This window comes from Aotus nancymaae, unplaced genomic scaffold, assembly GCF_030222135.1.
Source record: "Aotus nancymaae isolate 86718 unplaced genomic scaffold, 86718_ANA_hifiasm-v0.15.2.pri h1tg000033l, whole genome shotgun sequence".
Lineage (NCBI taxonomy): Eukaryota > Metazoa > Chordata > Mammalia > Primates > Aotidae > Aotus > Aotus nancymaae.
In genome coordinates, this window is record NW_026988447.1 from 47,006,003 (window position 1) to 47,021,062 (window position 15,060).

Here is a 15,060-nt window from a genome sequence, read left to right on the forward strand (position 1 = left end):
AATTGAGGCAGTTTTTTTAAAAAAAAATAAGCACTCCATCTAACTCATAATAACAAAAACAGTAAAATATTTTCCACTGCTTATATTGGTAAAGATTTAAAAGTTTGTTCAACCAATTGCTGCTTAGAGTGTGAAGAAACATCCAATTATTGTTGGTTGGAATGCAGACTAGTTCAGTCTTTCAGGAGGGCAACTGAGCCATGTCTGTCAAAATTAAAAGTAAGTATATCCTGACCCAGCAATTCCTCTGAAGGAATTTTATGTTATGGCTACACACAAAAACGTACAAAGGTATGTGTGGAAAAGGATGTTGCTGAAGCAAAAATCTTAAATCAGCCTTTAAAGTCTATCAGTATCAGTTAAATTATGCTCTGTCCATAAAGAAAAAAAGCATAAAACCATAAAAAGACATGCTTATAACGAAATGGAAATACTAAGTAAAGAGAGGTAAGGTCAGGGATTGCCAGAAAAGGAGCCCCTTCACTTAATTTCATAAACTTTCTTATACTTGAATGCCATGAGTGAATCATATCTATGAGTAAGTTAAAACATCAAAACACATATACAAGTATCCCAGGTTAGAATTAAATAAGAACCAGGAAAATTCTGCATATTTAGTACAGGTGTATTAAATAACTCATATTAATAAATATATAAATATGTAAAATATAATAGGTTGGGGCACGCCTGTAATCCCAGCGCTTTGGGAGGCTGAGGCAAGAGGATCGTTTGAGGCCAGCAGTTCAAAACCAGTCTAGGCAACACAGCAAGGCCCTATCGCTATAAATAACTTCTTAAAATTTAGCCAGGTGTGGTGGCATGTGCCTAGCTACTCAGGAGGCTAAGATATGAGGACAGCTTGAACCCAGGAGTTCAAGACTGCAGAGAGCTATGATTGTGTCAGGCACTCTAGGCTGGACAACAGAATGAGATCTCCTCTCTTAAAGTTATTAAAAATAACTTTAATATAATTTAATTTCTATATATTAACTATATACAGAAATTATACATAGATAAAATTTATATATACGTATACAGGAATATACGTAATTTGTATATTTTATATAATATATACAGAAATATATAACATATATTTTAATATATATTTAATATATACAGAAATTAGAGCTATAAAATTGTTTTAAAATAAGATTTTTAGCAGCCCTTTTAAAAATCAATAGTATAAGATCTTAACTTACCTTTATGTCGTCCTAAATCTTTTCTTTGTCCCTTCTCTAACTCTTTCCTTTGTGAAGAGAGTAAGTTTTTCTGTTCAATAGCTTTCAGAGCACATTCTCTGGAAATGTCTTTTATCTTTTCCCTTTGATCAATGTGACTTAACTTAGCTGTAAAAGAAATCATTCTTACTGTGATACAGATCATTTTTCAAATTGCTCAATAAAAATAAAATTGATCTATATAAAAATGGTAAGATATTACATGTTTAAAAAGAGTATAGATATGTTGGCATACAGCATACAATGGTATTTTTATGATTAAAAATTAAATGTGATTTTTCTTGACACTGGAGATGCATGTTGTCTTTTAAAATTTCTTGTGTAGCCGCTAAAACAAGTATAAAGGAAAGAAACAGATCTGCCATTAAAATAAGAGCTAAAGGTAACTGAATAGTCTCTATGTGCCAGGTGTCTTACTCATTTACTTCTCTGAGGTACAATTACTGTCTCTATTTTGGGTAAGGAAACGGAGGCAGAGAGAAATTAGAATTTTGCCCAAGTTCACAAAGTTTGTAAGTCTAGAACCAGGAATATGAATCCAAGTTTTCTGGTTTCAATGCTTCTGTTCTTACACACATATATACTATTTCTGGGCTTAAAACTAGGTGTCTTTTGAAAAACATAAAATGCCTTAATCTAAGTGTATTGATAATCTGTGAAAGGAAAAGAGATACAGCTTCATTAAGAATTTTTTAAAAGCCTTTATTTTAGTTCTTTGTGGATAATTGTTAATTCTCAATCTTACTACCCTTGATTAAATGGGTTACTTTTATGATTAGACATTATTTCATTAATATATTTAAAAGTTGCTTACAAAATCATTCTGAACGTCCACAAGTTATGTATTTCTAAACCATAACTATACACGATATTGTGAGGTCTTATTTTGGACCGAAGTTACAGAACTTGGCTTGTGAAAATTAGTTATGGGATAACAATAACAAGACAGATTGAATAAAAATGAGGTTAAGAACAAACTACGGCAATAGTATCTTTGAAATACTGTTGCATTCACTACCAGTAAATTTAATTTTGGCATTTATGCCAAATTACTAACTCATGTTTTTCTGCTCCAAGCTGATTATTAACTCCTTGAAGGAAATGCCACATTATTGCTTTATTTGGTAACTGAGGTCAGACTGCCTCAGGCCTACCACAGTCTGAGACCATGGAGAAACTCAAACAATTCATGGAATCAAACTGGTCAGATAAAACTACAGATCTCAGAGAAATGCATAAATCAAAAGGCAAATTTTGTTATCTACTTGTTATTATCTCTTCATAGCCTAGGAAAGCTAGTTAAGCATCCTCCAGAGTAAAGAAAGAAAGACACTCACCTGGAGCTATGTAAAAATGACAATTTAAACACATACCTGGTCCTCTCCCTACACCTGTATGAATATGGCTCCGATTAGATGATGAAATAGTATCAGTTTGAAACTTCTGATTTTCTCTCTGCTTTGCCTGATCACCAAATCCATTTTCTTTTGAATTATCTGACTTATGAATTACAGGCTTTTCACATCCTTAAAAAGATAAACAAAATGTATCATTCCTTTCCTTCCCATGAGAAGAGATGCTTGAATCATTTTTTTCAGATATTTTTAACTGTAGAAACAGTTAAGTAAAACTTAGAGGACTGATATCATTTAAGAATTCTGAAATGCTTTACAATGCATCCAAAAATGACTTAGCTGTTTTGGACTTTCCCAGTTTACTAAATCACTTAAAATGTACTTCTAGAAAGAGCTACTAGTAAAGCCTCTTCTGTGATTGTGTGATCATAATAGTGGGTAACTCCTGAAGGTGCTTCTGAGGCCACCAATGAGAAAAGTTTCATTCCAAAATACTAACAAAAATTACTAAAATTTCCTGAACTCTACTGAAAATCAAATTTGAAGTTATCCATAATATTCATTTTATATTCAGAGTATTAGTATTCCTAGTTGACTGTGATTATAGAAAAACATTGAAAAATTTAAAAAGAAAGAATTACCCATATTTTCTGCAACAGATTTATAATGTGACCAGTTGATGACCTGCCTGAGTGCATCCTCAGTAGAAACTGCTGTGCCATCTGGGTTTGCGTAAAACAAAAGTAGTGGCTGAAAGTGGCATCGAATGCATTTGGAGACAACATCTTTCCATCTAGTTCCAATCTTTTAAAAAACCACAATGAATAAAAACAAAACAAAACCTTGTAATCAATGTGTTATATGAAAAGGCAGAGACTCTGAATTACTTTATATTTTTTTAAAATTTAGATATGCAGATGCCAGTAGTTCAAGTATGTATCATTATATATATTAACAGTATTTAGTAGCTAGTCTAAATAAAAATCTTTTAAACATTATCATTTAAAATTTTGATGGGCAAAGATTATAAACTTCAAGGTGATTAAATTTTAAAAAGCTTTCCAAATATGTGGTTGACCGACATTTGACAAAGATTTCAAGGCAATTCCATGGAAAAATATAAGAGTTGGCTCAACAAATGGTGCTACAACTGGAGAAAAAGAATTTTTACCATGAGAAAAAGAACTTTGGGCTGATTTCTTATAAAACAAAAAAAAAAATAACTCAGAATGGCTCATACAAAAACTACAAAACTTACAGAAGAAAACAGAAGAGAAAATCTTTACAACTTTGGGGAAGGGCAGATTTCTCAGCATACCAAACAATAGAAGAAAAATATTTTTAAAATGGACTTAATCAAAATTAATTAATAACTTTTGCTCTTGGAAAGACACCATTAAGAAATTGAAAAAAAAATAAGCAACATACATCTAATAAAGGACTGGAATGCAGAATAAAGGATTCCTACAACATATTAATAAGAAGATAATCCAATATGAAATACTGGCCAAAAATTTGGACATTTCACCAAGAGAAAGATGTAAGAATGGTCAACAAGCACATGAAAAGATGCTCAAAATATTACCAATCACAAGGGACATGCAAATGAAAACCACAGTGAGATACTATTATACATATACTAGGAGGGCTAATGTTAAAAAGAACACCAACAGAAATGCTGCTGAGAATGTGGAACAACAGGAACTCTCATACATTGCTATCATAGAATGCAAACTGGTATAACCACTTTGGAAATGTTTGATAGTTTCTTGTAAAGTTTAACAGACACTTACCACACAACCCAGAAATCCCACTTCTAGGTATTATCTAAGAGCAATGGAAAAAAATATGTTCATAAACAGCTTATTCATACTTCAATAGGTAAATGGATAAATTGTTGTACAGCCATAAAACACACAACAAAAATACAGCATGGATCCAAACAACATGAATGAATCTTTAAGACATTATGCTGAAGGAAGGGAGGAAGACACAGTGTAGTACGTACTGTAAGAGACCATTTATATAAAATTGTAGAATGAGTGAAACTAATCTATAATGAGACCAGTGATTTCCTGGGCCTGGAGTGGTATAGAGAGTATGACAACAAAGAAAACTGATAGAATTTTTCTACAGTGATGAACATGTTCTGTGTACTGATTATGGTGGTTACACAAGTGAATACATTTATCAAAACTCCAACTGGACACTTAAAATGGGTGTATTTTAAAGTTTGTGCACTATACCTCTATAAAGTTGATTTAAAAGCAAAGCAAAACCAACCAAACAAAAACACCACAAAGCATTCTAGAATATTTTTGCAGGGAAGGGGGCTTTTAAGAAAAATTCTGATGAGCTTTTTCAAACTACACATATTCAGCTGTTGATCCTCCTCACTGGACTTGAGGAGTCCATTTGTTTTGTTTTGGTTTTGTTTTTTGTTTTTGAGAAAAGGTCTCACTCTGTTGCCCAGGCTGGAGTTCAATGGCATGGTCTCAGCTCACTGCAACCTCTGTCTCCCAGGTTCAAGAGATTCTCATGCCTCTACCCTCTTGAGTAGCTCGGATTACAGGCATGTGCCACCACACCTGGCTAATTTTTGTGTTTTTAGACAGGGTTTTACCATGTTGGCCAGGCTTTGAGGAGTCAATGTGAAAATAAAATAACAAAAAACTTCACAGGGTGATTACCCAGTTCTTCCTCCAAATTTTGACAATTTAAACTATGTAAAAGCAAAGTAGAAACTGCAAAATGTTGTTACACATTGACTCAAGATGAAACTTAATAAACTCCTACAAAAAAGTACTAAGTAATTTAAGCAAAGTGCTGATTTTAGAACATAAATACCAAAAATTTTTAATAGCTTTATTGAGGTATACTACATGAAGTAAAATTATCTAGTTATAGTGTACAAGTCAGTGAGTTTTGATAACATAATCATGTAATCCTCACCCCAAAACCTTACCTTACACCCCAGTTTGCAGTCCCTGAAAGTGATCTACTTTCTACACCTTTGTTTTTCCTTCTAGAAATTTCATATAAATGGAATCATAGCATGTAGTCATTTATATCTCACTTCTTTCACTTAGCATAATGCTTCTGAGATTTGTTCATATTATTGCATGCATCAATAGTTCAGTCCTTCTTGTTGAGTATCATATTCCACTGTACAGCTATACCGCAATTTGTTCATCCATTCACCTATTGTTGACATTTGAGTCATTTCTAGTTTGGGCTACTATGAAGAAAACTACCAAGAACATTCAAGCACACGTTTTATGTGGACTTACGTTTTCACAGGAGTGGATTTGCTGGGTTATATGATAAATATATGATTAAATTTATAAGAAACTGACAGTTTTGTAAGTGAACTTTCAATTTTGTGGTTCCATCAGCCTCATGTGAGAGATCTAGCTGTTCTCATCCTCACCAACTATTGGTATGGTCAGTCTTTTTAATTTTGGCCATTACAACAGGTAAGTAGTGGAATCTCATTATGAATTAAATTTGTATTTCCTTTGTGGTTAATGATGTACTGAATATCATTTCAAAGGCCATTCATAGATCTTTACTGGTGAACTGTCAGCAATTCTTGATGATTTTTTTATTGGGTTTTAAGAGTTCTTTCAATATTCTGGATATAGCCTTTATTAGATACATGTTTCACAAATATTTTCTCCCAGTTTATGGTTTGCCATTTCATTCTTACCAAAGAACAAAAATTTTAACTTTTGATGAAGTCTAATTTATCAACTAATTTTAAGGTTCATGCTTATTAAATGTTATCTAAGAAATACCTATATATAAATAATAGTTTTACTATCCTTTCCTGATATTCCCATCTCAGTCATTTCTGGTCTGTTTTTATTAATTTTTCTTCAGGTTCTTTGCATATTTGGTAACTTTTTATTGAATGCCATTTTGAAGTGGCATATTGAAATTTCATTGAACTTCATAGTCTTGAATTTTGTTGTGCTATTTGAAAAGTAGAATTAGCTTTGTCCTTTCAAGGCTTTAATTTAAGTTTTGTTTTGTTTTGTTTTTGAGACAGAGTCTCACTCTGTCGTCAGGCTGGAGTGCAGGGGCATGATCTCAGCTCACTGCAACCTCTATCTCCCTGGGTTCAAGCGATTCTCCTGCTTCAGCCTCTCGAGTAGCTGGGACTACAGGCACGCACCACCACACCCAGCTAATTTTTGTATTTTTAGTAGAGACAGGGTTTCACCATGTTGGCCAGGATGGTCTCAATCTCCACCTCATGATCACCCACCTCAGCCTCCCAAAGTTCTGGGATTACAGGCATGAGCCACTGTGCCTGACATTGTTTTAAGCTTTTTAATGTCAGGTACAGAACAACCTTCAACCTAGAAATAATTTAGCCCCATTATCAAGATAACACTTTTCTGAAAATTCTAGCAAATGCCTTCATGTTATATCATCTCTCCACTCTTTATGGTGGGGATACAAACTATTACTAACCTTGTATGATTTTTGAGAACTGTTTTACCTTTTGTTTTCCAGTGAGGCTTCCCATCTCTCTCAACTAGCCCCAAACTTGTGTGGGTTCACCCCTCACATACACATATCACGATTTAGCCAAAAATTCCAGGGAACTCCTACGTCAATTTCCAGAACTTTCTCCCTGTGCAGTTTTCTTTCTGATATTCTGTCTTGCAAATTTTAGCCATCTAGGCCTCCCTGAACTTCAATTTCAGTCTCCACAACTCAGTGACACTACTGGGCTCCCATTGCCTGCACTGCAACCCAGAAACTACCTCTAGGCAGTAAGCAGGGGGTAATTATAGAGCTGACCTCATTTGTTTCCCTTTTCTTTGTTCAACTGCATGTTGTTCAATGTCTAAAAAAGAGTTGTTTCACCTATGTCTTAGTTTTAAACAGCTAAATGACTATTTCTATAGCAGTTAATCCTTCATGGGTAGAATTAGAAGTCCACTAAATACCAAATATTTGAACTTGTATTGTCTTAATCACAGTGCTGATAAATGGCCTTTGGTTGTATATTAAAATGAAACTGAACAGAATTCTACATCATTTGCTTATAACAACCAAAGAACTTGTATTTTTAAATGAGTTTACTACTTAATAAAGATTGCCAAAGCCTGTAAGCCTGAGAACAGTACTGCCAAGACCAACAGTTTTCAATGGTGCTATGTCTGAATCTCCTGTAAAACTTACAACTTCACATACCTGCCTTTACACGATTAAATCAAAACTTTAGGAGTCCAGGCATATATGTTTTTTAAAAAGCTCCTCATGTGATTCCGATATTCCTTATTAAGAACTATTATTCACTACTTTTCTAGACAATATTATTACAATTTGAGTAAATAAATTATAGTTGGCCCTTGAACAACACAGGTTTGAACTGCACAGGTTCACTTATATGTGGATTTTCTTCTGCCTCTGCCACCAAGACAGCAAAACCAAACTTCCTTTTCCTCTTCCTCTTCAGCCTACTCAACATGAAGACAGCAAGGATGAGGACCTTTATGATGATCCACTTCCACTTAGTAAGAGGTAAATATATTTTCTTTTGCTTATAATTTTCTAAGTAACATTTTTTTCTCTAGCTTACTTTACTGTAAGAGTACAGTATAAAATACATATAACATAAAGAATATGTGTTAATTGACTATGTTTTTGGTAAGGCTGCCTATCAACAGTAGGCTGTCGGCAGTTAAGTTTTGAAGGAGTTGAAAGTTGGTTGTTGGTTTTCAACTGCACAGGGGCTTTGGCACACCTATGTTGTTCAAGGGTCGACTATAATTACCAAAAGATATAACTGATATATCTATCTTTGTATGCTGCACGCAAAATTTGAAAAAAATTGTCATAATAAAAATAAAGACAAGCACATTTTTATCACTAGTTATACAAAACTACTGTGAATAATCTACAAAAAAATTAATATAGCAACTATGCATTAGGCAAAAAGGATAATCACTGACACACAGATCACTGATAGTCACATATTTGTATACTAACATTCATGAGTCAGTTTATTATTATTCTGGAAATGGACTAATTTAAAAGTCGGCTTCAAAATAAGCCAATTTCAAGAATAAAAAAAGAAAGTTTGAACTTGATGATGTCAGCATCATTATGTTCATTTATTACTATTTTGGATAATAATTATATCATCCTTTTGAGTATTAATATCAATATATTATTTATTACCAAAAAGTAAAAATCACAGTAATTATTTCAGTTAAAGAAAGTGTCACTTACCTCTTTCACATTTGCATCATCAAAAAAAACCCATTTGGAACTTTTGGTGTGAAATGCAAAGGCACAATAATGTCGGCTGGTGTAGCAGATCATACCAACAAGGAGAAGTTCACTATTTTTGGCATTTTCATCAGTAACCCTATAAAAAAGCTGTTTAAAAAATTAGTAATGTACACTTAACACTATATCTTTTTTAAAATGAGGAATAATTAGATGAATCATCTATTTGACTCATGAAATATTTCTCATGCATACTGCCCCACTCCAATATTATGATATTGTTACTTGAAGGCATCACTGAGATCACACTGTTAACAGAATTACTACTTTTAATTTGTTCACAGAAACATTGTCCAATAAAACAAATTCACTACTAATTATAATAGAGTATCTCTAATGACACATGACTGAAACTTTTCATAAAGAAATTCAAAATATAGGTAAATTCCACATTTCTGGTAATTTTTGACTGAATCACATATTTGAATGTTCAGTAAAAATATCTAAAAGATAATTATCTAAAACTTTAATTGTAACATCAACCAATTCAAAATATATTAAGAAAGTTACAAGCATATCAAGAGATCATGGCCAGGCGTGGTGACTCACACCTTTAATCCCAGCACTTTGGGAAGCCAAGACAGGTGGATCAACTTGAAGCCAGGAGTTTGAGACCAGCCTGGCTAACATAGTGAAACCCCCTCTCTTTTAAAAATACAAAAAATTAGCTGAGTGTGGTGGTACATGGCTGTAATCCCAGTTACTTGCAAGACTAAAGCATGAGAATTGCTTGAGCCTGGGAGGTGGAGGTTGTAGTGAGCCAAGATTGTGCCAATGCACTGCAGGCTGGGTGACAGAGCAACACTGTGTCAAAAAAAAAAAAAGAGCGAGAGAGAGACATCAGTACTTTAGATGAATTTTAAATCTTAAACCTTCTAAGTTAACAATATTTATATTTACAATCACAGCCATATATAAAAAATCATCTATCATCATCATTTTAGAGTGAAAGAAGCAAAAGTCATAAGACAGTTTAGTTTATAATTGAAAGCCATTCCTAGTCTATGTAATAAAGACATTCCAGTTAGCCTGATTTGATTAAACTTGCCTTTATCAGATAAAACATCAGAATAGTATTATTTTCTTCAGAAAAAAAAATTTAGTTTTGAAATCAAAATAAGTGTATCATAATATATATCAAGATGTTTTAGAAGAATTTGAAAATAAAAAAGAAGGGAATGAAAATAGTTAAGATACCCCAGGAAGATAAAGATGTGTTGCTAGATTCCGTATGACATCTTCGGTCAAGTCAGAATGCTCAGAGTCCCAGACTAAACCAATTGTAACAATCTCTGGGCAATTCATTAAAACACGGCGAATTTTTATTTTTTGGCCACAGTTACTCTACAGAAAAACACAAAAGACAAGTTTTAAAATTATGAAAACAGATAAATCATACGCAAAGTCTTACACAGTTTAATAATTATATATTATGTAACAATTTTAACACATATCTGCAATTTATTCAGTATACTAAAAATTGACTTCTCACAAGCTATTTGTCTTAATTATTTATAAAACAAGAAGTTTATTTTAAATAAAAGTATTCTTTGATATTTGTGTAAATTTGCTAAAAAAAGAATTCAGACTTAAAAGCAGAAATAAAACCCTTGAGTCATTAACAATAATAGATGAGAAAAGAGTATCATTCATCAAATTTACTGAAAAAAAAGAAACTTTCTCTTTAATCAAATGATAAATTTTGGAACTCTGAAAACACTTAATTAGCATATGCTACCTTAAAACCTTCACAAACTTTAGAGTGTTTAAAGAAATTATGCTAAGATAAATAGTACACATGGTATAATCTAAAATAATATTTTAAAAAATTCTTAAAGCTAATTCTATATATAGAATCAATATATATAGAAGCATACTAATATTCTTCAAATTATACTTACAGGACATTTCCTATAGTCATCTGTTGTATTTGCTGCTTGTAGCAATTCTGCAAACATTTCAGGTTTAAAGCGTTCATGCCTTTCCAACATTCTTTCAACTTCATTGCTACAAAAAAAGAAACAATCCCAAATCTGGCCTATGAACTTAAAACTTTAATAAATTACACATGAAAAATATTGTCAGTTTAGATGTGCATCATTTTTTCTGTCTAAAACATGACCATGACTTTAAAATTAACCATAAAGTACATTTCCATAAAGTGAAAAATTATTAAATTTGGCAAGTATATGATGAAAACACTTAGCTCAAATAAAGACAACAAAGTGACAAAATTATACTTTTGTTTGGAACTAGATGAATGAGGCTAAAATGCTGTCTGAAGGTAGTTCTAAAGCAAATGTTTCTTTTGTATTATTAATTAATAAGTAGAAACTGAAGTTTAAACCCTACCCTAACAAGAACAAAACTGTAGGAAAAGGCTCCCTCTCTGGCCCAAAGTTCCTAGAAGCAAAATTACCAATTTCAGCTAGGAGAAGGTCCTTTGCTGATCAAATGCAGAAGTCACAAGCCAAGTTTTTAAAGCCAGACTTATGCCTTTTGTTTTTATTATACTACTCCGTTTTTTGAGATGGGGTCTTGCTCTATCGCCCAGGCTGGAGTGCAATGGCACAATCTTGGCTCACTGCAACCTCTGCCTCCTGGTTCAGGTGATTCTCATGCCTCAGCCTCTGGAGGAGCTGGGATTACAGGCACGTGCCACCACACCTGGCTGACTTTTGTATTTTTAGTAGAGATGGAGTTTCATGATGTTGCCCAGGCTGATCTTGAACTCCTGACCTCAGGTGAGGAGCTCCACCCACCTTGACCTCCCAAAGTGCTAGGATTATAGGCATGAGCCACTGCGCCCAGCCAGGATACTAATCATTTTATTAGAGCCCAGGCAGGCCTTTTAATACACTATAGGGTAACTGTGATAATACTTTTTTATTCAACCTCCTGAAAAGACATATTTTACATACAGGGCATTAAGTAACTAATATGGTTTGGCTGTGTCCCTACCCAAATCTCATCTTGAATTGTAGCTCCCATAATTCTCTCGTGTTGTGGGAGGGGCCTAGTGAGAGGCAATTGAATTATGGGGGCTGTTCCCCCATACTGCTCTGGTGGTAGTGAATAAGTCTTACAAGATCTGATGGTTTCATAAGAGGAAAACCCTTTCACTTGGCTCTCATCTTCTCTGGCCTGCCACCATGTAAGATGTGACTTTGTTCCTCCTTACCTTCTGCCATGACCCACATGGAACTGTGAATCAATTAAACCTCTTTGCTTTATAAATTGCCCAGTCTTGAGTATGTCTTTATTAGCAGCGTGAGAACAGACTGATACTTGAACAACTATTTAAACATTTCCAAAAAGGAATGTAATGTAAGTTGAAACATTTACTAGTTTCCATTCTAGATGTTCTGGTTGTACTTAACAGTAATGTAACTATTCTAGAGCTGGATATATTTTACAGTTCAATCGTTTAAATAATCTACAAGTATTTGGTAGCAACTAAATGTACCTCTCCAAAACACTTCATGAGTACACTAGAAAGCCCTAAATCTGATAAGCTCATTCAAATTGCATATACTGGTTTTACAAAACTGACAGCATTAGAGTAGTGGTTAGCCAAACAAATTTTGAAATCAGACAGATCTGAGTTTCAATCTTAATTCATCTACTTACTAAATTAATCTCATTAAACCTGTTTCTTCATCAACAAAATAGAATTTTGGTTAAGATTAAAAGTGACAATTTACATAAAGCCTGGAACATGGTAAGCATTCAATAACTGGTATTCAACACTTACTACCAATACAAATAAGGATATTATAATTAGAATTCAGTGTGCACTCCTACAACTTGCAATGTTTACCAAGCAGAGAATAATGGGACTCTAATTCTTATTATCTAATGTTCTGCTTCAGAACACTGTCATTTCATTCAAGAGTTTTAAAGTAGAATTAAAAATTTAGTTTTTAACTTATTGTCTATCTTTGTTCAAACACCATCCTGCTTTTCATAGAAATTTTTAAAAATGACTGCAATTTGACTGAAATTTAGGAATGTTTCTCTAAATCAATGTTTTTTACTTGTCTGTAAATGTAAGAAAGATAGTAAACACACCCAAATAACCAAATTATTATTCAATAATCATTATGAAATGTTTTATACCCAATGAAGCCAGGAAGATGAATATGAAATGGATGAACACAACATTCACTTTGCACACTGACATAAATATTGGCAGCATTTATCAACTAACTGTTGCACTAACATATTCTGACTGATAATTATTGATCCACATTATGTCTTTTATATTAAAATGTATGCAAATGTTTATGATCTTACTCCATGTTTACCACATGCCAAATATTTATACTTTCACATACCTGATGGAAAGTATTCAAAGACCATTATGTAAGGTCTAGAGATAACTTTTAGATCCTTAACTGGCTAATCTTTCATGGACAAAAAGGGAGAGAGTGAGTGGGCAGGTGAGCAGGCGAGCAAATTTTTATTTAAGGTGAATGTTGAGGCCTCAAATACAATAATCTAGCGGAGAATTATGCTTACATTTTTCTTTCTTCTCTCTTACCCTAGCTTTTATCACCAGAAAGGGACATAATGGAGCTGACAGAAAATATGGCCATTATAAACAGAACATCTCATAAATGAAGAAACCATGTATAGTTCCCTTTAACATTCAGTTTATCATTTTATGCTTCCTTTCACAGTTCTAAAATTTGTTATAAATATAAATAGATACAAATTTTAACTAGCATTATGTACACTTCACTAAGTAACACATATATTGAGCTAAATTACAAACATCCAACTGAGATAGACATCACTTTATACATCTCACAGCAGCATATTTGGTAGCCTTAGACAGAGAGGGGAAATTCATGTATGCTACAGTTTTATAAAATAAGTGCTTGATGTGCTTAAATATGTTATTACATCTTTGGTAAGTATGCTTTAATAGGTTCTTACCATAAGGCTGTTGTAGAAATGTACCGCACAAATTCTGTAAAAGGTAGAGGATCTGATGATGCTCCACAGCTACGACACACACACTATATAGGTAAAAACAGATGTTTAATCATATCAGTCATAAAACAGAACTATAATGTCTAAAAATAACTAAGCCATCTCACCTGTTCATACAGAGTCATAGCAAACTTCTGGTGGGTGATACAAGATTTAGAGGTACACATGTCTGCATCTCTGCTTGGCACTATGTGAAAATGAATCCTCTCCAATATATTTTCCTAATTTAAAAATAAATAGATAAATGAGTTGTTGATCTTGCAAGGAACATATCAAAATATAACTCTTTACCTCAAGATTTTCCAAAGTGTAAATTTAAAAGTGTCACACATATTGCTAGCTTTTCAGCTTTCCTCTCTAATCAACACTTTGATTGAATGTTCGATTATTCACCTTTTATAGCACTAGCTTAAAAGAAAATGTTGTTTTATGAAAGAAACATTGTAATGTAACATGATGTTTAATAAATTTATTTTTAATCCTTCTAAAAATCAACCCATGGTGACTGACATCTACAATTTAATGTTAGAAAACAGTTTCCTGTGTTCCCAATATTCTCAAATTAAGAAAAATCAGCTTAAAAAAATCCTACTTGAATCATCTAGGTAGTCTGTATAAATAACAGCAAAATAAAGGCTCTATATCTACACTAACACCATAATGGAGGCAATGAACTCTGCAATAAATTTCATATAAATGTTGATTTACAATATAGATCAATAAGGGGTAGTTATTTCTTTAACAGAATTCTTTTTACCAAAGCTTAACCAATGAATTCTATTAATTAGCTAACTTCCCTCTCCTCTGCGCCAGGATATTTAAAACCATTTAATAATTTAAGCCTAGATTTCTAGACACTTTGTGAATTATCACATCATATATTAGAACAGTTCATTTAAGTGAAAGTAAAACTACAGAGTTTAGCATTGTTCAAAATAAATTTTTTAAGCAAAAAATCAATTATAAACAGAAGAAATATGGAAATTATATTTCATTACTGTGGGTGGCATTATTGACATTTTAATCAATATGCAAGTGTGCTAGGCAAGGTGCTAGTCAATGAGCTTTTCATCTAAGGAAACCATGAAGATGCTTCTTTTAAAAAAGGTGATTAATAATATACAAATGCCAAATGAATTCTACAGATAGTAAATTCTAGA

The 15,060-nt window shown here is 32.9% G+C and overlaps 1 protein-coding gene across 2 annotated transcripts in view; it reads right to left on the reverse strand.

Annotated features, from left to right (window-relative positions):
* Positions 1-15,060, reverse strand: part of USP53 (ubiquitin specific peptidase 53) — a 70,291-nt gene that overhangs the window by 19,088 nt on the left and 36,143 nt on the right. For both annotated transcript variants that reach the window (XM_012472989.2, XM_064383915.1), the window contains 8 exons: positions 14,008-14,121; positions 13,844-13,926; positions 10,804-10,909; positions 10,100-10,246; positions 8,843-8,992; positions 3,235-3,397; positions 2,612-2,764; positions 1,200-1,346 (listed from right to left, as the gene is read on the reverse strand). In XM_012472989.2, coding sequence (XP_012328412.2) covers positions 1,200-1,346; positions 2,612-2,764; positions 3,235-3,397; positions 8,843-8,992; positions 10,100-10,246; positions 10,804-10,909; positions 13,844-13,926; positions 14,008-14,121 — 1,063 coding nt within the window. The remainder of the gene's footprint in view (positions 1-1,199; positions 1,347-2,611; positions 2,765-3,234; positions 3,398-8,842; positions 8,993-10,099; positions 10,247-10,803; positions 10,910-13,843; positions 13,927-14,007; positions 14,122-15,060) is intronic.